Raw genomic sequence first — 23,437 nt, forward strand, 5'->3', positions numbered from 1 at the left:
TGTCCCACTGCCTCTATTGGCCTCTCTTAACTCCTACATCCTGTTTGTCCCAGTGCCTCTATTGACCTCTCTTAACTCCTACATCCTGTTTGTCCCAGTGCCTCTATTGACCTCTCTTAACTCCTACATCCTGTTTGTCCCAGTGCCTCTATTGTCCTCTCTTAACTACTACATCCCGTTTGTCCCAGTGCCTCTATTGACCTCTCTTAACTCCTACATCCTGTTTGCCCAGTGCCTCTATTGACCTCTCTTAACTCCTACATCCTGTTTGTCTCAGTGCCTCTAGTGGCTTCTCTAACTCCTACATCCCGTCTGTCTCAGTGCCTCTAGTGGCTTTTCTAACTCCTACATCCCGTCTGTCTCTGTGCCTCTAGTGGCTTTTCTAACTCCTACATCCCGTCTGTCTCAGTGTAAATCATGACATTATGAAGAAAAAGCTCTCACTCCTCTGTCACATAAAACGGAATGTCGAGAAGAGCTTAGAATTTTTTTGCCCATTCTCCGTCCTTCTCTTCGCCTCTCTTTTCTTTATTTTGCTTCCAGCATGTGGGATAGGAAAAAATATTACTCCTTTGACTGCGGTTTGGAATATACTGTACCTGAGAGCTTGCTTTGAGTAAGACAATCTTGTTCAAAAGACATGGTATTCAATTGGTTTACTGTGAAAGTGAAATGTTCGGATAATTGAAAAAACATTCCCCTAGGTTTTAGGCCCTGTTATTGTTCACTCACCGGCCACTTTATTATGTACACCTGTCTGGTACCCTTTGACTTCTATCTGCTTAACATTTCAATGCCTTGTGTGTTCAAAGATGCCTTTCTGCGTGGTCTGTAAAGTCAATAGTCTGTATAGTCGATAGACTATATTGAGTGATAATCACAGGAGGGCTGCTTATTCTGAAATGCTGGAACCACCACATCAGGCACTAACAATCCGACCGGTTCTATGTTTCTTAGATCAAAAGATTTCCGCATTCTATTGTTTAGACAAACAAGAACTAATCCTCTTGACCATGTCCACATGCTTTATATATTGAGTTGCAGCCACATGATTTTCTGTTTGGCTATTTGTGATGAGCAGGTGTAGCCAATTAAGTGTCCAGTAAGGGTATATCTATGAGTTTCATACAAAGACATGTTTAATAATATATAGTGCTGTATACAGAATTAGAAACAGGGTGGTTCAAGCCCTGATTGATGATTGGCTAAAGTTGTGATATCTCAGGCTGTATATCATGGGTATGACACATTTATGTTGTTGGTGACCGGTTTATAATAGCTATAAGGCACTTCTGAGGTTTGTGGTGTATGGCCTATATTCCACCGCTAAGGGCAGTATCCAGGCACCAAGCCTATGCTGGTTAGTATGACCTGGAGATGGCTAGCTTTAGCCATTCACAGCATCTAGGCCATTCTGTCATTAGCTGCCTGTCACCCAGTTGAGGCGTGGAATGTCCCGTCTGCAGACTTTCTTTGCCAAGTTGGGTTTCCTAATTCAAGGATGCAGTGGAACAAGTATTATCGTGACTGGATCATAACTGTCCAACGGCCACCTCAGTCACTCAGACACAACCTGCAGAAGGCATTAACCCACATGCATTACACCCAGGTCCCTCAAACTGCCCAAGCTTCAGATAGAGGAAGCAGATGTGCATGGCTGTCTGAACCCCTTCTATACCCTGTAAGAGGCTGAGGACTTGTTCGGGGTCCTGGTTTCCTAGTCCTTCCAGTGTGGGCTAGTCTAGCAGTCTCTTTACGCGGTACATAGTCAGATATCCAACCCAAGCACCGGTCCTCCACTAAACTAGCTAATCCCTGAGCCAAGGAATAATATTCTAAATCCAAGCAGATAGCAAGAGCGTTGCTGGTAAGGAAAGGCAGCTGTTTGTGCTGTAGACTGTGTTGTGAAGCCCCGTGGTGCGGAGATTTCTACACATCAAAAAGAAACACTCACCTGGGTTTCTTTCCCTCTAACCACAGCTAATGTACAGTCTGCTTTGAGGCTTGTGCCCCACATTTTCTTGGAGACAGGGGTGTAATTTTGAGCAACTTTACCTAAGGGCAACATCTTTCATATGTCCCTTTCCTGTTTCTTATGGAGGAGGCCTGGGTGTAGTGTGTGATGGCGTGCATGTGAGACTGCTGTGAACGTCGGCCCGCGAGTCGGCTCTCTGTTATATGGTGGAGTTGCCAGATGGACCTGCTCCCCAAAACCTTAGTAGACTTTTCCTATGTTCTCTCCCTCTCTCTCTCCAGTCTAATGGGGGTTTGAAAGGAGGTTATGCCCCTGTCTCTCTCCGTCTTTGTTCTTTTCTCATTTCGACGTTCCCCATAACTCCCTTTGCTTTCTGCATTCCTTTCCAGCTTTCTGTGCTCAGACAATAAGTCAGCAAACACTCGATGAAGGACTGTAGAGGTTGTGTGGGAGGATGGGAAGTCCTTCTCCGGGCTGGATTTCTCTCTCCAGGTTTTCCCTTGTTATCTGCGAGCCTCCCCAGTAACCTGCTGCTGCATGTAGCCGGCTGCTGTGGGTGTGTGGTTAAAGGGCTCTGTCACGTGTAATTATGGTGCAGGCTGCGTCAGAACAGGCCAGCCCATCCTGCTACGCATTTAAACATTAGCTGCACAGCCCCATGTCACTCCATTATGGCTGGGATTTCTCCGGTTGCACTTTTCCTGGACTTTCATTGGTTTAAAGATGTCCCCGCTGTGTTTGAGGTGATCTAGTCCCGTTATTACACAGTGGCCTAGACTTCGAGGCTGTCCAGGCCTAATTGCTTCAGTGTGTTTAGCTCTGCTGGGCGTCTAACACGAAGAGGCCTCCTCTCAACAACTGGGTGGGTCTCTGTCTCTGTCATATGGGCTAAGCCATCTCACTTTTCTCTCCTCGCTCTCTTTCGCTTTCTTTCGCTCTCTTTCACTCTCTCTCTCTCTTTGTCTCTCTCTCTCTTCGCACTCTTAAATAAAAGGAGTTTGTCTTTTTCTCTCCTTCCTGCTCTCTCTCACACTCTCCCATCCACTCCTTCTATCACCCTCCCTCTTTTTCTCTCCCTTGTCTCTCTCTCTTTTTGTCTGTTCACTCATAATACCGATGCCCAGAGACACTGTTATGCTAGACTGCAGGGCAAGAAATCCAAACCACTGAGATTCAGCTCAGGATTTATTGCCTGGCCATAATATGGGACAGAGATAGACTTCAGCAGTGAGGCATTGATGAATACGTTTCATAAAACTTTTATTGCACACTTAGGTATGTCTTTCGCGCTGTGTGTTATCACAGCAGGCATTTTTTAGCAGAGCATATCTTTAAGGTTGTGATTCCACAGCTTTCTATGTATCTTAGTTGTTCTCATTTCTTTGGATGGCCCCAGTCTAGTATGCAGTCATAGCTTCCCGATCTCCAACCGTTACATCTGACTCTCCTTTTTGTGAGTATAGGAGCTCCTGTGAAATGAAACACGAAGGCCAACCTGCAGAGCAGTAAATATGGCATGGAGGTTTTTCTCTTTAGTGGTGCCCCTTCTTTAGTAGCGCCCCTTCTTTAGTAGCGCCACGGTTTCAAATATTTTCCGTATGCCATTAATAAGCCCTCATTCGTATCAGTGTTCTGCTCGGGCCTGCTCTCATCTATAGACATCTCCGCCCCCTGTTGTTGATTGGCTGAGGCAGCTTGTTTATGGAGCTGATGTGATTTGACCACAGCATTTAGTCCTCAGCTCCAAAGTCACTTTGCGGGTGTGACTCATTTTAGAAGCTGCTGAGACATCAGGGTATCGGTCTCTACTGGAACTATGGTGCTGCTATAGTTCCAACTGTTGTCTGTTCAAAATAATGTTACTGTGTTTCAGTTCACATGGACTGCTGCAGCGCGGGTTCGAATCTGACCTTTTTCAGCAGGGACTCTCTACTATACTGTATCTCTAAAATAAGGTTCCAAATAGAAAAGTGACAGTGTCTCTCTGTTAAGTCTTAAGGCCTGATGACGTTTTACAGGGTATCCAATAACGAGGCACCTGTCCTTCCCGTCTTGTGTCTATAGTGGTGTGTCCACTGACCTGTCTGAATGGAGGGGTGTGCAGCTCGCGGACCCATTGTCTGTGCCCGCCGGGTTTCACCGGTCGGCTGTGCCAGTTACCCCTACGGCAGATGCCTGAGGCCCAGGCGGCGCGGGGCAACAAGCAACCCATCTACACTTTGTCGGGGCAGCCGGACGGCCAGAGCCAAGGCGAGCAGGCGACCATGGGGCGACCTCAGCTCGCCCAGACCCACTCTATGTTCACTTTACCCCTGGGCCAAGGGGCAGGACACCACTCATCCGAAGGTAACCATCACGTACCGAAACCACGGGCGTGTTTCCAGACACCTCAGTACCTAGAGCACTTAGTTTTGTGTGGCATTGTAAAGAACTGTGGTATTCGATCTTTCACATGTCTTGTCTTTCTTGGTGTCCCCTGCTCTCGCTCTCTCTCTCTGTCTCTTTCCAGTGCAGTTCAATGTGCGTGTCCACCATGCACACGACATGTCCGTCGTCATCCATTCTCTCGAGCAATCGGATTCCAAGCCCCCTCATAAAACGGTGACACGCTTGACCCCTCAGATGCACAAACCCAGGGGGCGTTGCTTCCAGGAGACCACGCCCAAACAAGCTGTGAGTTACCACCCGCTGTTGACACACCAATCGTCAAGAAGCGTCCCCCGCCGCTGGGCTTTTCAGCAGGTGACCGTCCTGGCAAATGAAGAGAGAAGGAGCACTCCATAATGCGTAGACGATCTACTTTTTGGTTCAGGACAAGCCGGGAGGAACTCGTAGGTTTGCACAGTACAGGTTCCTCTCAGCTTTTCCTGCACCCAAGCTCTGATGAAGGCTGTCTGCTCATTCCCGACACCGTCCATGCCGAAACGAGTGCTACTTTTTCTTTCTCTGCCAGAAGTGTGACCTTTTGAAGTGTGATGTGTTGTGTGGGAAGGAATGCTGTTTTGGTTCTGTTTTTGATTCCTCAGTTTGGTTTTCCTTGGACTGAAGTGTAGTTGAATATTTCTGCTGATTATCATTTTTGACTCACAATACATTTGTCATGTTTTTTAATGGCCATTATGTGCTTTCTCCTTTGTTTTTCTCACGCCACATGCTTCAGTGTAGCAGTACACCCCTTCCTGTACTGACCAACCAGGAGGACTGCTGTGGAAGTGTGGGCAACTCCTGGGGACAAAACAAATGTTATAAATGTCCAAAACTTCCATGTAAGAAACAACATCCTCAGAATGGTCTTCTTGACATGTGTGTGTATATGTGTGATTCAGATCTATATATCCACAAACCAGAAAAATCGGTCCCCACACTAATTTGGTTATTGAGAAAGTTTAGGTTTAGATTTAGGTTTCCGGTCCCCAGAAGCATGGAAAAACAAATGTGTCTGTATTTTTGTGTGTGTATGTGTATGTATGTGTGTGTTTATCCATAACGGTCTGATAAACTAGCATTCCCTGATTTGTGATCTTCAATCCTTCAACTTCAACTGCATAACTGTCATGTATCTTGATTATTATGTCAGATGTGACTGTAAATCAGGAAAGAACTTGTAACCACTGAGCTTCCCTTGTCTCCAGTCTAACTCCTTGGCAGATATCCATCTGATCTGGATGTCTCTGCTCTTATACGCATTAAGTCATTTGTTTATGGAGCCAAAAACGGCAACAGTCCCTGCCAAATATTCATTTCCAGCTCATGAAGTAATAAGCATGCAATGTGTATGCCTATGTCTGAATAAGTGTGTGTGCGTGCATGTGCAAGAAAGTGAGTGAGGGAGAGAGCGAGAGAGGGTGAAAAATAATCTGCTGTGACGTGTCTTCCCATGTGCCAGGCCAGTGGAATACTGTCATTGAATTGCGGAAGATTGAATTTCAATCTGCGCCCCATGAAAATCTTGGCTACTCACGTTTTTCCATTTTACTCCAATAATCAGTTGTTAGCCAGACAAAGAAACCTTTGTAAGAAAATGATAGTTCTGGTTATTCTTTAAACTTGGTAGAACAAAGTTCCTGTATTTCTGTTACGGTACTTGTCTGTAATGTTGTAGGAATGTTGCTTTTAACAGATATGCCTTCTGCCTTTTAACAGATAAAAATGGAAAATATGATTCTTGGGAAACATTCACTTCTTAAAGTTGTCTTTCTGAAAGGTATTCTGGATGGCAATTCTCCCACAGTTTCCTACAATGCGTTCTTGACATTTTATTTTGCCTGTTGGAAAATTCACTCACAGAGCATTTTTTTGTTTTTTTCATTCCTTTCTATTTAATCTCATTCCCAGATTTGGTGTGTGTTTGTCTTTTCCCTCCATACATTTTCCACTCTTACTATTCTTGAATACATGTTATTGCACTGTCTCTGATCATACATGTGTCATCTGTACACACATTTCTGTCCTTCGGAATCAGGCACTTCCAGTCACACGGTCTGTGTTGACAGAGTGTTCAGACTATACATGGAGTAGCTGAGTGAGCTTACTACTTATGTCTGACCAACTGGAAGAAATGACCACAGACCCTGCTGGTCTTAGGAACAGAATAGGGTAGTACTGCCATAGAATGATGCCCTTACAAATGGATGAGGGGCCTGTGTCTCTTCTCAGATTGTCAGACATTTTCTAGAATGTTCCCCAGTATCTTTCCTGTGGTGTTTTCTTTGTGTCGATTGTTATTCTCTGTTTCTCTTTGTGTTGACCCTATCTGCCTTCCTGTCAGATGCTGGAGTGAAACTGCAGAGCATTATAGAGGACTATGGTTCCACGTGCCCTCAGGGCTACAAGAGGCTCAACAGCACCCACTGTCAAGGTAACAGACAGCTCATCCTCTGAAGAATCCAACGTGTAACACATTTGCTATGCTGCAGTCTAACTGATGTGAGAAGGACATCGCCAATCAGTCCCTGCTTTCTCTTTGCCCCCCCTTTCCCCAGACATCAACGAGTGCACCATGCAAGGGGTGTGTCAAAACGGGGAGTGCCTGAACACCCAAGGTAGTTTCCTGTGTGCCTGTAAGCCTGGCTTCACCATGGACAGGACCAGATGTGTGGGTGAGAGTCAGAACCTCTTCTGGTCCAGACAGACCAGCCCTTCACAGTAGCGCTGGTCACATGCACTCTCATGCTGCCATCTCCTCTCTGTGCGTGGAAAGATGAACAACTGTGGTGTTTTTATTTGTGGGTGAACAGTCGATCTGAGCATCTCAGGTAGAGGGCAGAATATATTTCATATTCTAAAAAGCAGACGGTTAGTCTTCGTTGTTTGGTTTTCGCACATATTTTAGCTACGTTTGTTTAAAAACGCCACTCATCTGAAATGAGACGTAAGGATTTCCCCCTTGGTTACTGCTTTGGTCAGCATAACGTTGTCACTGTTTTTTTCAATTACTTAAGAATTTTTTTTAAAACAGGGCCTGGTTTTTCAAACCCCTTCACATAATTAGCACAACACTACACCAAAGTAGCACAACACCTCAGATCATTTGGAAAATGGAACACTTTTGTAAAAACTATACAATGTCTTATAAGAAACTTATTTTGTTGTCATAACATAAACCCAACCATCATATGGCCTGATTCTGTTTGAATCAGTCAAACACTCCTGTGCTCAACCTAAAACACTTTTAGCATTTACACAGAGAAAGTGGAAAAATACCACATGACACCAATTGTGCAGACTAATGAAAATATTTATTTTCATGTACTCAAGTCAGTCAATACTGAATATTTCAACAAAACATTCATAACACAACATTTTTCATACAGTATTACTGAATGTACCATTGTACTGTAAGCCTACAGTAATACTGTAACATAAATTACATATCCAGTTCAGTACCAAAAAAAATAAATTATAACCTAAACATCTCTCCGCCTAGCTGGATCTGGCCACAGGGCCTTGTCAACATCATAGGCTATATTTTCATTTGCAAGGCAACGTGGGAAGAATCTTTTGGAGTGACGAATCCACCCTTGTATGGATGCTGCTTCAATTTGATCACATGCTTCCTCAATAGCTTGAATGAGGGCCATCTGGACATAGGGCCGGAGATCATAAACCTTCAACCGCCATGCTGTGAAGAACTCCTCGATGGGGTTTAGGAAGGGGGAGTATGGTGGAAGGTATTGAACTGTAAATTGTGGGTGTTGATGAAACCAGTTTTGGACCAGAGCAGAACGATGGAAAGCTACATTGTCCCAGACGACAATGTATTGCATCTGGTCCCTTTGGTTTGCTGCTGTGATAATATTGTGTAATCTGTCTAAAAATGTAAGAATGAGGTCAGTGTAAGGATCCAAGTTGGCATTGCGGTGGAGGACCCCATTCTGTGTTATGGCAGCACAAAGGGTAATGTACATTCTGTGTTATGGCAGCACAAAGGGTAATGTTACCCCCACAATGCCCTGGTACATTGACAATAGCCCTGTGGCCAATGATGTTTCTTCCCCTTCTTCTCACTGTTGTCAAGTTAAATCCAGCCTCAGTGTATATAAGCTCATGCAGGACTTCCTCCGGATCCATTTTCAAAACTCTCTGAAATACAGCAAAAGATCACATTGTGTAGATCAATTTACTGTAGATCTGCTATACAGTAAAATGACATGTACAGTGAAAAGGTTATGTGTGCAGTACACAGTACTACAGTCAGTGAACAAAACGCACCACCACATATTCACGCCGCAGGACTTTCTTTCAAATTGCACTTTATACAGTTGTTTCATCAGAACTTGTTGTTTTTTAAGGATACAGCTATTGTTGACAGAGAGACCTGTTGGACATTATTGGAACTTCGGTGATCATTGACAATGTGGGCTTGAATTTCTCTAAGTCTGATTGCATTATTGGCCAAAACAAGGTTTATGCTCTCTCTCTCTCTTGCTCCTGTGTGAATATGGGGCCCCTCCCTTCTTGGTGTTCTCGATGTTCAATCCTATGTTGGCCAAACCAATCACATGTAGCTTACTGTAAAAGTATACAGGAATAGATACCATAACTGTTGATATAGTACATGCTGTAAGCTATGGATTTTCTGTTGACAGAAGATAAGTTTCTCACCTGTGCTATTGACGAAATGTCCGAACTATTGATGCCACCGTGTCCCTGCTTTGGTTAGGCTGTACTCTCAGTCCAGCCTCCCTCAGTGTTAATCCGTGGTTTATTACATGGTCCACAGTTGTAGCACGGATTTCGTTACACAGGTTTGGTTGTCTTCTTCTTTGTGCATGTCCTGCACCTCCTCCGGGTCTTCCTCTCCCTCTTCCTCTACCTTGTTCTCTCCGGATTACCCATCTCATCCGCACTCTCCCTCTTCCTCTGACACGTCCATTTTTTTTTAACCTGATTGGCGTGTCTACAATTAGGCACCAGAGTGTGTGCTCATCATGATACATTTCTGTGTCAAATGCATACAAGTGTGTTTAGTGTATTGCAAATCACTGTGTGTTATGTTTTGCAAAATGTATGAAGCTGACATTGTGCTTACAGTTGTGCAAATCCAGCCCGGTGTTTTGCTCCTTGAATGTAAGGTTTTGCTAATTGTGGGAAGGTTTTAATTTTAGTGTGTAAGCAATTGAAAAAAAACTGTAATAAGGCATGGACATAAGCACAGGGAGAACAGAGGACACTTTATAACAAAACTTGAATTATAACTAAGTGAAATACTACAAACGAGACAAGACAGAACAACTGAAACAGAAGGCATACGCCAAACAAAGGCCGACAAAGATACACTGGGAAAGGAGGAACTTAAATATGCACAAGGCAAGAGTCTGTGATCCAAACGAGGAAGAGAGGGCGTTGTGAGAAACGTCCTAACTCTGACCCTGTTGTGTTTCACCTGTTCAGAGTCCCCGTCCCCAGTGGAGCAGGGTCAGTGTTTCCTCATCGCCACAGAGACGGGTCGCTGTGAACACGCCTTACCCACACCCCTGTCCCAGGAGATGTGTTGCTGCACTGTGGGGAAGGCCTGGGGCCCCGGATGTGACAGGTGTCCCCAGGACGGCACAGGTCAGTGTGCCGTCAAAATGTCTCCAATCGAGACACTTTGTGATCTGCGCTCCTCTCCTAACCCCAGCCTCTCTTGTCCCCAGCCTCCTTCAGCAAGATCTGTCCGGCAGGGAAGGGTTACTTTCTTCATAGTGTCCGGGAGACACTGGCGTTCCCTCCTCCGATCCACACCGGCCCGGAGAAGGTCATGCCGAAGCCTGACAAGAAGCCGGAGGGTGAGTCCGTGGGTGAGTCTGTGTAAAGGAAGGGTGGGCATGACGAGTCGTCCTGCCAGCAGACTCTTAGTCATTCAGGAGCATTGCTATGCTTAAGAAGGCGTCCTGCCAGCACATTCATAGTATTGTTACATTCCCCTAAAATTGAAAAGGAACGTTTTCCAGAATTTTTAATTTTTTTTATCTCATTGTGTCTCTCTTTTCAGAAGTCAAGCCCCGGGTAAGAAATTATTTTCCATCAGACATTTGTGTGTGTGGGTGTGTGTGTGGGTGTGGGTGTGCGTGCGCATGTGTGTGGGTGTGTGTGTGTGGAGGTGTGCCTGCAGCTATCCTTAGACAGTCCTTTGTCTGTCTGTCATGTAGGAACAGCCTCCTGAGACGACCACACCTATGCAGCTTTCTCCAATCAGCCCCCACGGCCCCCGGGTTCACGGTACACCCTCTCATCCCTGCCTTCTTCATTTCACATGTGTTCATCCAGAGTCCTGGGCCAAGCCCATCGGTACTCGGGGAGGCACGGGCCAGCCTGTTAGGTTCTGATTGTTTCTCCGGTTGATCCCACAGAGATCATCACTAAGCCCACACCTCCGCCCATCGTCAGGGTGAATCCAGACAGCGACCCCCTGGAGGTGGCCCAGACGCAGGTCTCACGTGAGTTCCAACGCACACCGCCGTCGGCCTGTTTTACCCATCATCCTCTAGCTGCGCCGCACAAAGGCTTCACCTCCTCAATGCGATGCTATGTGTCCCCTCCCCCACAGCGGTCACGGATGAGTGCAGGCTGAACAGGAATGTCTGTGGTCACGGGGAGTGTGTCAATGTTCACACTGGCTACAAGTGTGAGTGCAATCCCGGCTACCGGCTCAATCCCCAGAGGAACGCCTGCGAGGGTAAGTGACGAGACGCGACGGCGGTCCAGGTGGTTGCGTTGAAAGCAGGTGTGAATTCTCAAACGGTGGTGTGACCTCTGAACTCCCTAAATGTCAAATTGATCCCTCCCTGGCAGATGATGATGAGTGCGCCTCAGAGCCGTGCGGCCACAGCAGAGGCTTCTGCATTAACACGGAGGGCTCCTACCGCTGCCACTGTCTCCATGGCTACAAGCTCTCGGTGTATCATGGGCAGCTGAGGTGCACAGGTAAGTGGCACAGTGGTTTGCGGGTTCGTGTGTTCAGTTCCGGTTTGTTGATACGATGTCCTACGATTTTTCATGGGTGTGCTTTTGTTGTATCTTCAGATGTGAATGAGTGTGGTTTTTAATGGGTCTTTTGATGTGAGGTGAATGAGTGTGAATGTGTCTTCAGACGTGATTGAGTGTAAATGTGTTTTTAGATGTGAATGTGTGGGGTTTTTAACATACAGTATCTCACAAAAGTGAGTACACCCCTCACATTTTTATAAATATTTGATTATATATTTTCATGTGACAAAATTGAAGAAATGACACTTTGCTACAATGTTAAGTAGTGTGTGTACAGCTTGTATAATAGAGTGTACATTTGCTGTCCCCTCAAAATAACACAACACACAGCCATTAATGTCTAAACCGCTGGCAACAAAAGTGAGTACACCCCAAATTGGGCCCAACGTGTCAATATTTTGTGTGGCCACCATTATTTTCCAGCACTGCCTTAACCTTCTTGGGCATGGAGTTCACCCAAGCTTCACAGGTTGCCACTGGAGTCCTCTTCCACTCCTCCATGATGACTTCACGGAGCTGGTGGATGTTTGAGACCTTGCGCTTCTCCACCTTCCGTTTGAGGATGCCCCACAGATGCTCAATAGGGTTTAGGTCTGGAGACATGCTTGGCCAGTCCATCACCTTTACCCTCAGTTTCTTTAGCAAGGCAGTGGTCATCTTGGAGTTGTGTTTTGGGTCGTTATCATGTTGGAATACTGCCCTGTGGCCCAGTGTCCAAAGGAAGGGGATCATGCTCTGCTTCAGTATTTCACAGTATATGTTGGCATTCATGGTTCCCTCAATGAACTGTAGCTCCCCAGTGCCGGCAGCACTCATGCATCCCCAGACCATGACACTCCCACCACCATGCTTGACTGTAGGCAAGACACACTTCTCTTTGTACTCCTTACCTGGTTGCCGCCACACACGCTTGACACCATCTAAATCAACCTCTGCAGCAATGCTGGCTGCACTTATACGTCTATTTCCCAAAGACAACCTCTGGATATGACCCTGAGAACATGCCCTCACCTTCTTGGGTCAAACATGGCGAGGCCTGTTCTGAGTGGAACCTTTGCTGTTAAACCGCTGTATGGTCTTGGCCACCATGCTGCAGCTCAGATTCAGGGTCTTGGCAGTGTTCTTATAGCCTAGGCCATCTTTATGTAGAGCAACAATAATTGACACCGGGGAGGGAAAATGGCCAATTGGGCCCAATTTGGACATTTTCACTTTGGGTGTACTCACTTTTGTTGCCAGCGGTTTAGACATTGGCTGTGTGTTGAGTTATTTTGAGGGGACAGCAAATGTACACTGTTATACAAGCTGTACACTCACTACTGTACATAGTAGCAAAGTGTCATTTCTTCAGTGTTGTCACAAGAAAAGATGTAATCAAATATTTGCAAAAATGCGAGGGGTGTACTCACTTTTGTGAGATACTGTATCTTTAGATATGAATGAGTATGTTTTGAATGTGTCTTTAGATGTAAATAAGTGTGATTTCGAATGTGTCTTTAGATGTAAATAAGTGTGATTCTGAATGTGTCTTTAGATGTAAATAAGTATGATTTCGAATGTGTCTTTAGATGTAAATAAGTGTGATTTCGAATGTGTTTTAGATGTGAATGAGTGCTTCAAGTCAGACATCTGTGGGCAGGGCGGTCAGTGCCTTAACCTGCCCGGGTCCTACAAGTGTGAGTGTCACAAAGGCTTCAGGAGCAAGTCCCAGCGCCAGCCGGCCTGTGAAGGTGAGAGCCACCGCCCTCAGATCATTTGTATGCTAAATATTTATCTCAACATTTGTGTCCCATGAGTTTCAACCCACGTCTCTGTGTGTCTCTCAGATATCAACGAGTGCCTGGACCCCAGCAGCTGCCCCAATGAGCTGTGTGAGAACAACCAAGGCTCTTATGAATGTGTTCCCTGCCCAGCGGGTCACCAGGCCCAAGGCGGCGTCTGCTATGGTGAGACCTAGTAACTGGATGTACACTAAAGACAACACGCTTATCAGGTTGTTATAACCTCACTTCTGTGAAACATTTCCTCCCAACTTGAGCCAGTACGTTTCAGTGACGTCACGCCACCTAGTGGCCACATCACTACAGTTCTTAACTGAATACCAGTTAAGAAGTGTGGAAACCGTTACGGACGGTCAAATCGTCTGAATCTGAACATTTAATATGTCGGTATTCCCCTGTGGGTTTGGTCTGAACCATGACATGGAAGGCATTCCCTGCTCTGCTTAGAGATGTGTGGGACGTGTCAGTCAGTCACTTCACCATGCTGCCAGTGACTCAGACACACAGAGCCAACAGGCAGGAAGCCAAAGGACACCAAGCCAGTCTGGAAATTTTAACTGTCTGTACGACTGACTGGGTCTCCATCCCTTCCTGCCATGACCTGCGACCTCTTCACCTCTCCACCAGATGTCAACGAGTGCCAGAAACGGGGGGTGTGTCCGAACGGCCACTGCGAGAACCTCCATGGGACCTACCGCTGCCTCTGCAACGAGGGCTTCCTACCTGCGGCGGACAGCAAAGGCTGCATGGGTTAGTGCACTTTATTCCTGTTAAATGAAACGTGTGTCAGTCCTGCCGGCGCACGGACAGGTTTCCGGTGTCGAGTGTGGGTTGTTACTGACAGGCTGCGCGTGTCGCCTTCCGTCCGTCCTTCAGACATCGACGAGTGCGAGGATGACAGACTGTGCGCCAACGGGCGCTGTGTCAACACCGAAGGCTCCTTCCATTGCCAGTGCTACCCAGGGTACCAGCGCACCCAGGAGGGCAGCCATTGTGAAGGTAAGCGTTCCACCTCATGCACAGCGTTTTGACGCTACCGGTGATTCATGGTGCTGAGGGATGTGTTGGCCGGGGATGAATCACTCGGCCCGCTGTTTGATTCACGCTCTTTCCACCCTCAGATATAAACGAATGTGAGCGTCCCTCCAACTGCCAGAGAGGGCGCTGTATCAACAGCATGGGATCCTACCGCTGTGAATGTCAGAAGGGATTCATGCTGGTGGGAGGGAGGCGGTGCCAAGGTCGGTCACTGAGGAATGAAACATGGCTGTTAACTGCTCTGGCAGTGGAACTACGTATCCAGTGGAAACGATCATAAAGTCTTAATGGATGTCTGGATGATCGTAGCAGATGTCAGTGACACGTTATCCTTCTGTCCCCTCAGACATAGATGAATGTGCGACAGACAGGGGTCTGTGCCAGCCCCACGGCGTATGTGAGAACAGACAGGGCTCCTATATGTGTGTGTGCAAAGACGGTTTCATCTTGTCTGAGGACAAGCACAGCTGCGAAGGTATGGTTATTTGTGGAATAATTCCTCTTTCTGCGTAGTATTGTCCTTCACGCACAGACACGCACACCAACTGGCCTCCCCTCTGTCTCCATCCAGAGATTGAAGTGGATGTGGAGGATAAAAAGGAGTGCTATCTGAACCTGGATGACACAGTGTTCTGTGACAGTGTCCTGGCCACCAACGTCACCAAGCAGGAGTGCTGCTGCTCTTCCCTCGGAAAGGGCTGGGGAGATCACTGTGAGATCTACCCCTGTCCCGTCGACCACTCATGTAGGTTCTTCAGACACCCCCCCCCCCCCCAAAAAAAAATAAATAACCCACACACACCCACACAAACACCCCCCCACACACACACAAGTTATCCAGCGGCCTAGGGATTGTTACAGTTTATGCACTGTGTTGTTGCTCATTGATATCTATAAGCTAAGTGAATTAGTGAAGTGAATTGAGTGAATAGGTCAGGTGTTTAATGAAATCCCTGTTTCCTCCCAACCAGCTGAGTTCCACTCCTTGTGCCCAGTGGGCCAAGGTTTCTACCATGAGGAGGGCATAACTGGTTATAACTTGCCTGTCCACAGAGGTGAGGTGCTGGTGTGTTGTTTGCTGTTTTACCGACTTCATTTACATACTACTGTTTGTTGACATGAGGAGTGTGTTGTTGTTCAGACCTTTGTCCATGTCACTCTGTGGTACAGATATCGATGAGTGTGCGCTGTTTTCCAATGAGATCTGCAAGGAAGGCCGCTGTATGAACACACAGCCTGGCTACGAATGCTACTGCCAACAGGGCTTCTACTACGACAACAACCTGCTGGACTGCAATGGTAAGCCCCACCAAAACACACCTCTGTATCACTCCACATGTACACGCATCAGATCATGTAGTCACAGATCTGCTGTATCAGTCCACATGAATACACATAGGACATGTACTCACTGATACTTGTTTCACCCTACATGAATACGAATCAGACCATGTAGTCACAGATCCTGTTTCATCTCACATGAATATGTATCAGACTAAGTAGTCACCGATACTCTGTTTTATCCCACATTAATAAGTATCAGACCATGTAGTCACAGATCCTCTGTATCACCCCAAAATAATACACATCAGACCATGTACTCACAGATCCCGTTTCACTCCACATTAATGCACAACAGACCAGGTACTCATAGATCCTCTGTTTCATCCCACATGAATACGTATCAGACCACGTAGTCACAGATCCTCTGTATCACCCCAAAATAATACACATCAGACCATGTACTCACACATCCTCTGTTTCACCTCACATGAACCCACAACAGACCATGTACTCACAGATCCTCTGTATCACCTCACATGTACACACATCAGATCATGTAGTCACAGATCTTCTGTATCAGTCCACATGAATACACATCAGACCATGTACTTACAGATACTTTTTCACCCTACATGAATACGTATCAGACCATGTAGTCACAGATCGTGTTTCATCTGACATGAATACGTATCAGACCATGTATTCACAAATACTCTGTTTCACCACACATTAATACGTATCAGACCTTGTAGTCTCTGATCCTCTGTATCACCCCAAAATAATACACATCAGACCATGTACTCACCGATCCCCTGTTTCACTCCACATGAATGCCAACAGACCAGGTGTTGATGGATCCTCTGTTTCATCCCACATGAATATGTATCAGACCATGTACTCACAGATCCTCTGTATCACTTCACATGAACGCAAAACAAACCGTGTAGTCACAGATCCTCTGTATCACCCCACATGAATACACATCAGAACATGTACTCACCAATCCTCTATATCACCTCACATGAATACACTACAGACCATGAAGTCATAGATTCTCTGTTTCATTCCACATTAATACACATCAAATCATGTAGTCACAGGTTCTCTATATCACCTCACATGAACACACTACTGATAATGTACTCACAGATCCTGTTTCACCTCACATAAACGCAAAACAGACCATGTACTCACATATTCACTGTTTCACTCCACATGAATACACATCAGACCATGTAGTCACAGATACTCTATATCACCTTGCATTAATACACATCAGACCATGTACTCACAGATCCTCTGTATCACCTCACATGAACGCAAAACAGACTGTGTAGTCATAGATCCTCTGTTCCACTCCACGTGAATACACATCAGACCATGTAGTCACAGATCCTCTGTATCACCCCACAAGAGTACTCATCAGACCATGTAGTCACAAATCCTCTGTATCACCCCAAAAGAATACACATCAGACCATGTACTCACAGATCCCCTGTTTCACTCCACATGAATACACATCAGACCATTTAGTCACAGATCCTCTGTTTCACTCCACATGAATACACATCAGACCATGTGGTCACAGATCCTCTGTATCACCCCACATTAATATGAATCAGACAATGTACTCACAGATCCCGTTTCACTCTACACAAATACACATCAGACCATGTAGTCACAGATCCTCTATATCACCTCACATGAACACACATCGGACCATGTAGTCACAGATCCTCTGTCTCACCCCACATGAACACACATTAGACCAGGTAGTCACAGATCCTCTTTTTCACTCCACATGAATACACATCATACCATGTGGTCACAGATCCTTTATATCACCTCACATGAATGCCTATCAGACCATGCAGTCACAGGTCTTCTATATCACCTCACATGAACACACAACAGACCATGTAGTCATAGATTCTCTTTATCACCTCACATGAATGCGTATCAGACCATGTAGTCACAAATCCTCTATATCACCCCAAAAAAATACACATCAGACCATGTAGTCACAGATCCTCTATATCACCTCACATGGACACACTACAGACCATGTAGTCACAGATCCTCTGTCTCACCCCTCATGAACACACATTAGGACAGGTAGTCACAGATCCTCTGTGTTGATATGTCTCCACCCCAGATGTCAATGAGTGCCACGATGAGTCTCTGTGTACCAATGGTCAGTGTCGGAACACAAGAGGCTCCTTCTACTGCAGCTGTAATTCCCCTTGGACCCCCGACGCTTCCAAAAAGAAGTGTGTGATCCCCACAGTGGCAGGTGAGATCTGGCTAGTGCCGTCCTCAGTACATATACTACCCACATTCACGGTGAGGCACCAACCTTGGCCTGGGAGGACTTGTGTGGAGTCAGTAGTGTGTTGCTGTCATTTTAGGTGTGGATGAGTGCCAAGACCCGTTGAACTGTAAGAATGGCCACTGTGTTGACACCCCTGGCTCCTACTACTGTGTCTGCTCCCCACCCTGGATCCTGGCCACAGACCGCAACAGCTGTGTGACCCCAGAGGAGCAGGCTGGTGAGTGGAGGAGGGGCTACTGCTGGCCTTAGGGGGGGGGGGGGGGGGGGGCTCAGGAAGAAACTCAGGTTGGATGACTGGTAGGTGGTGGCGGTGTGAGAGAGCGTGGGTAGTGGGCTGGTTTTCAATGTTGGCTGGGTCATGTAGTTCACAGTGCACTAGTTTTCAGTGGTGGCTGTGTAGTGTAGTTCAGGTTGTGCTGGTTACAGTGGTGGGTGTGTAGTGTAGTTCAGCAGTTCTCAAACCTCTCCTCGGAGACCGGCAGACGTTTCACATTGTTGTGGTTCACCTGAACTAGCTCAATAGACCAATCAATCAAATGTATTTATAAAGCCCTTTTTACATCAGCAGTTATCACAAAGTGCTTTTACAAAAAAAAACTGCCTGAAACCCCAAGGAGCAAGCAACAACAATGTTGAAGCACAGTGGCTAGGAAAAACTCCCTAAGAGGATCTGAAATTTAGGAGAAACCTAGAGAGGAACCAGGCTCTGTGGGGTGACCAGTCGTCTTCTGGCTGTGCCGGGTGAACATTTTATGACCTGGTCTGGAACACAGCCAGGAGGACTTTGGACAGTGGCAGCTCATCTGATTCACCTAATCAAGGAGGTGAAAGGTTCAAAATGGCTGGTGGTCCCTGAGGAGAGGTTTGAGAACCCCAGTGTATTTCCTGGTGTGCTGGTTTTTAGAGATAGCTGGGTAAGGGTAGTTCACGGTGTGTTGGTTTTATGTGGTGGCTGGTTAATGCAGTTCACATTGGGTTGATTCTTAGTGATGGCTGGATAGTGTAATGTAGTTTACAGTGGGATAGTTGTCAGTGGTGACTGGGTACTGAAGTTCACATTGGGATTGTTTCTCAGAAGTGACTGTGAACTGTAGTTAGCAGTGTTATGGTCCTCAGGGGTGGCTTGGTACGGTGATTTATAGAGGGTTGGTTCTCAGTGGTTGCTGTGTAGTGTAGTTAGTTCAAAGTGGCATCTGGATAGTGTAGTTAGTTTACAGTGCTGTCTAGGTAGTGTAGCTAGTTCACAGTGCTGCCTGGGTTGTGTAGTTGATTCGCAGTTATGGCGGTGTAGTGTAGTTAGTTCATAATGTGTTGGCTTCCAGTGTTGGCTGGTTAGTGTAGTTCACCTTGGGTTGGTTTTCAAAGGTGGCTAGGTGTACAAGGGAGGTTGAACGAGGGAGAATGTCATATAATTACAGCTCCAGGCCTAACTCTACTAATCAGCCAGACCCGCCCCTGCGGCCTCACCCACTCTTACATTTACGTAACCTCATGTCTGTCACATAGAGCTCAAAGACCTGGTAGCGCAGCGTGGCTGTGTGACCACCTCCTGGCCTAAGTTGATAGAGCCGCTCTGGGCTGTGGTACCTGTAGCCCAACACTGTGCATGCTCTCAGGAGGCAGTGGGATAGCAGGCAGCAACCCGGTTCAACGTCACGTCACACTGACATGTGAGCTGGCCCTGGGCCGGTGTACGTCCGTCCTTAGGTTGTGTAACCCGTGTTTGTGGTGCCTGTTGCAGATATCAATGAGTGCCAGGACCCCTCGTACTGTAAGAATGGGAGGTGTGTGAACACGCCAGGCTCCTTTCACTGTATATGCACCCAGCCCCTCACCTTCAGCGCAGCGCACAAACAGTGCGTTTATGACGGTGGGTATAACCAATCAGCACTCAGCTCACCTGAGCCTGACCAATCAGTGTTTACCTCACCTGAGTTTTGGCTTCCCTGTACACCTGCTACTCTTTTTAACTCCTCCCCTTTTGAGCCCACTCTCCCCGACACTGACTCTATGCATAGGCTCACCACTCTTGCTTGTTTCTATAGAAATACACTCTCAGGTTAGCGAGGGAGATCATGTGACGTGAGAGTCGGTGTGATCTCAGTTCTATAGACTCCCTGATCTTTGTTGCACATTTCTCCGTTTCCATTAGTGTGGTTGCACCACTAAGCTTGCAAATAGTCGCAGGACAACATTTAATTACTTCATCCTTCATTGTGTGCATGTGCTTGTGTGTCTGAGAAGCACTTAGAAGTGAAAGTAAAATGGAGGGTAAGTGAGATGGCAGTTTCTGCACCTTCCTTTCTCCAAAGCATTGTATCTCCTATTAACCAAAGTGTTTACCGTTGTGATACATATGACATTGTAACATGTTGAATACGTTGTTTTGACATAATTGTTGCGATTGTGCTGCTTTCTTTGTTTTATCTTCTTGTAAGCTCTCACTAGTTTGCATTGACAGCACCGCTTTAACATAACTGTGTATGTGTGGGATTCACGGCTCCCTCCTTGGTGACGCAGGGCATTCAATTAATTGCAGAGAAGAGGTCTGGTATAGCTGTGGGCTCTACCACCTCAAGCTAGGCCTCATCACTAATTCAGATCTGCCTGCTTGCAGGTAACATGCTGAGCCATTACGTGTTTCATCATAGAGGTCCTGAGAATTGGCAGGACCTGGCCTGCTTTGCGGGAGCAAAGATTAGCATGTTTATTTGATTCAGTAATCTTGAGGATTCTTTCATTCTTCTCCTTCTTGCTATGTGTCTAATTCTCTCCCACTTCCTTATCTCTCTACCGCAGACCGCACGGCGGCCCATAAGGACGTGTGTTTCCTACAGGTGGATGAGGACCTGATCTGCAGCCACCCCAGGAATGGTTTGGTGGTCACCTACTCTGAGTGCTGCTGTCACTACGGCCGAGGCTGGGGCCCCGAGTGTAGGACCTGCCCCCAGAGAAACTCAGGTGGGCTTCAGCACTCATTCAGCACTTTTCAGTTTCTGGTCTGTCCCATCTTCAGCACTCATACAGCACTTTTCAGCTTCTGGTCTGTCCCAGCTTCAGCACTATTACAGCACTTTTCAGCTTCTGGTCTGTCCCAGTTTCAGCACTTTTCAGCTTCTGGTCGGTCCCAGCTTCAGCACTCATACAGCACTTTTCAGCTTCTGGTCTGTCCCAGCTTTAGCACTCATTCAGCACTTTTCAGCTTCTGGTCGGTCCCAGTTTCAGCACTCTTTCAGCACTTTTCAGCTTCTGATCTGTTCCAGCTTCAACACTCATTCAGCACTTTTCAGCTACTAGTCTTCCCCAGCTTCAGCTCTTATTTTTCAACTTTGCCCATATCATCATAAACCATTTCTAATAATATCTACATTCCTCTCCTTCAGTGATCTTTAATCGACTGTGTGAGATGCACTTGGACACAGAGTCTGATGGTGAGGGCGATTTCCTGGCAGCTTTTGCCACCTACAACCCAGGTATTGGTAAGGCCTGCAATACATTTCATTACATTCTGAATGTGTGAACTTACCTCAGCAGTCACATCAGTTGAATAGTCGCATATCTCCCTCCTGTCTCTCTTTCTGTTTTGACTCAGAAGGGGACAGTTCCGAAGAGGACTCTGATGAGTGTAGCTGTGCCAATGGCCGCTGTGTGCGTTCCTACTTGGGCACCATGTGTGAGTGCAACACAGGCTTCAGGCTGGACCACTCCCGCACACGCTGCATAGGTACGTGGATGCTCCCTGTTCTGCCCGACTGCTTCATATAACCTTTGGGTCAAAGCCTGAGAGTGAATGTGTCCATGTGAATTTAAGCTTCACTTCACTCATCATCAATCTGTGTTGACAGATGCTAATTAACAGGGCCAGTATAAAGTTTGGACACACTTACCCATTTAAGTGAACAAGTGTGTCCACATTTTTGACTTGTACTGTGGTGAGTTAAATTCTGTGGACAGAAAAATCTGTGTAGAATTTGTAGCTGTCCTTTTGTTCAACTGTTTAGATGAACATGCCTGAAATCAAATTTAGCATTTGAAGGAACATCTGGTCGTTCTATTTTATGTAAAGCTCTCTGTTTTGTTTCCATCTCTTCTCTCTCGCTCTCTGTCTTTCTCTCTCTGTCACTCCCTCTTTGCAGATATTGATGAATGTGCTGAACCAGGGGTCCGACTTAATCCATGCAAGAATGCCCGCTGTGTCAACACCATAGGCTCGTTCAAATGCTACTGCAAAAATGGCTTTGTCCCTGCACGAAGGCCCAATATATGTGTACCAGGCACAAAGGCCCAACATATCCGCACCAGGGCTCTATAACAACGCTATGTCTAACAAACACACAGATACACATATGCAATCCCTCTGTCATATAAGTTCAACATTCAATATGTGCTGTCCTTGAAGTTTCCTTTAAAGAAGCGCTGTGGTACCTTCAAGGGGCTCATTTGAAATGTTTGAAATGTACAAAATACGTTGTCAGCTCCTCATTCACCCAAATGAGGCTTCCAGTTTGTCTCTTAGCAACTATTTTCCTTATCCCTAATTCAGATAATGTTTTGGAAGAAATACAGGCAAAGGTAACATAATGGTTCATGTATTTTTGTAATTATTATTTTTTTAAATTGTATGTCCATTGTGTGTTTGTTTGTTACGTGTCCTTATTTCACTGACCTTATCGTACATTCGTAAATCTGAAGTCCTCCAGTTGTTTGATGAGGAGGTTCCTGTCAAACATACTCCTATGTGAGTAGCAGATCATTATCATTCATTTTAAGATATATTAAAGATGTCCTCCTTCATTGTCCAATTTTGTACAGTATGTTGAGTGGAGATTACTTTGTTGCCTTGTGGATTGGTGCTTACTAAGCTCCTGTAATTATACATTTTACAGTGTGTTTTAGAAAGAAATTGTACATTGGAGAACCTTTTAAGTGCCTTGTAGATAGTTCATGTGCATATTGGGTGTGTTATAAACTAGAATCGAGTTAAAGGAATAGAATGTCATTTTGACTTATCTTTTGGATCCAGAGGAAATTCTTAGGTGCATGGTGAAAAATTTACCCCAAAGTACATGTTTAGTGAATTTAACAAAATGAAAGAATTTGTTTGCTTACGGATTGTAAGGAGATATTTGAGTAAAAAGTGTACTAAAAAACACATAAATAATAAACCAATTCAACTACCTTTGTTTTTAAGTGCATTCTTTATTAAGCAGATCTGTTATTTCTTTGGGATTGTAGTTTCTTCCTGAAAAAATCATTTTCAGCCCATCAGAAAACACTCAATAAATTCTAATGAAGTTTTAAATATACACAGTCAGACAATGATCTTCTGACAAACAACAACTTGGTAATGTTTTTATATCAACTGGAATTGCTGGCTTTGAATCTAATACAAAGAATGGAAAAGAGGAAACATTCTATATTGAATTGTTGTTCATGTTTGTCCCCCACTACAAATAGGGACAGTGTAAGTACTTTGATCTGTTTGTTCGTTTCATCATGTGTCCCAGGCCATTTCTCTGGTCCTGGTAGCTTTTTTAAATTAACATTGATTGGCGC

The 23,437-nt window shown here is 45.7% G+C and overlaps 1 protein-coding gene across 8 annotated transcripts in view; it reads left to right on the plus strand.

Moving 5' to 3' along the window:
* ltbp3 (latent transforming growth factor beta binding protein 3) overlaps positions 1 to 23,059 on the plus strand; it is a 43,035-nt gene extending 19,976 nt beyond the window's left edge. For 4 of the 8 annotated variants that reach the window (XM_020048596.2, XM_020048594.2, XM_020048595.2 and 1 more), the window contains 28 exons: positions 4,040 to 4,321; positions 4,485 to 4,648; positions 5,136 to 5,241; positions 6,744 to 6,833; positions 6,958 to 7,074; positions 9,869 to 10,030; positions 10,114 to 10,257; positions 10,452 to 10,465; positions 10,609 to 10,678; positions 10,810 to 10,896; positions 11,007 to 11,135; positions 11,252 to 11,383; positions 13,048 to 13,176; positions 13,273 to 13,392; positions 13,855 to 13,977; positions 14,104 to 14,226; positions 14,349 to 14,468; positions 14,612 to 14,740; positions 14,837 to 15,010; positions 15,237 to 15,320; positions 15,436 to 15,564; positions 17,705 to 17,842; positions 17,958 to 18,098; positions 19,623 to 19,751; positions 20,681 to 20,842; positions 21,265 to 21,360; positions 21,474 to 21,605; positions 22,018 to 23,059. In XM_020048596.2, the coding sequence (XP_019904155.1) occupies positions 4,040 to 4,321; positions 4,485 to 4,648; positions 5,136 to 5,241; positions 6,744 to 6,833; positions 6,958 to 7,074; positions 9,869 to 10,030; positions 10,114 to 10,257; positions 10,452 to 10,465; positions 10,609 to 10,678; positions 10,810 to 10,896; positions 11,007 to 11,135; positions 11,252 to 11,383; positions 13,048 to 13,176; positions 13,273 to 13,392; positions 13,855 to 13,977; positions 14,104 to 14,226; positions 14,349 to 14,468; positions 14,612 to 14,740; positions 14,837 to 15,010; positions 15,237 to 15,320; positions 15,436 to 15,564; positions 17,705 to 17,842; positions 17,958 to 18,098; positions 19,623 to 19,751; positions 20,681 to 20,842; positions 21,265 to 21,360; positions 21,474 to 21,605; positions 22,018 to 22,193 (3,602 nt within the window). In that variant the 3' untranslated portion in view covers positions 22,194 to 23,059. Of the gene's footprint in view, positions 1 to 4,039; positions 4,322 to 4,484; positions 4,649 to 5,135; positions 5,242 to 6,743; positions 6,834 to 6,957; positions 7,075 to 9,868; positions 10,031 to 10,113; positions 10,258 to 10,451; positions 10,466 to 10,608; positions 10,679 to 10,809; positions 10,897 to 11,006; positions 11,136 to 11,251; positions 11,384 to 13,047; positions 13,177 to 13,272; positions 13,393 to 13,854; positions 13,978 to 14,103; positions 14,227 to 14,348; positions 14,469 to 14,611; positions 14,741 to 14,836; positions 15,011 to 15,236; positions 15,321 to 15,435; positions 15,565 to 17,704; positions 17,843 to 17,957; positions 18,099 to 19,622; positions 19,752 to 20,680; positions 20,843 to 21,264; positions 21,361 to 21,467; positions 21,606 to 22,017 lie in introns of all 8 variants that reach the window. The other 4 variants (XM_020048597.2, XM_010900148.3, XM_010900150.3 and 1 more) reach the window with 4 other exon arrangements.
* The last annotated feature ends 378 nt before the right edge of the window (positions 23,060 to 23,437 follow it).

This window comes from Esox lucius, chromosome 7 (assembly GCF_011004845.1).
Source record: "Esox lucius isolate fEsoLuc1 chromosome 7, fEsoLuc1.pri, whole genome shotgun sequence".
Taxonomy (NCBI): Eukaryota; Metazoa; Chordata; class Actinopteri; order Esociformes; family Esocidae; genus Esox; species Esox lucius.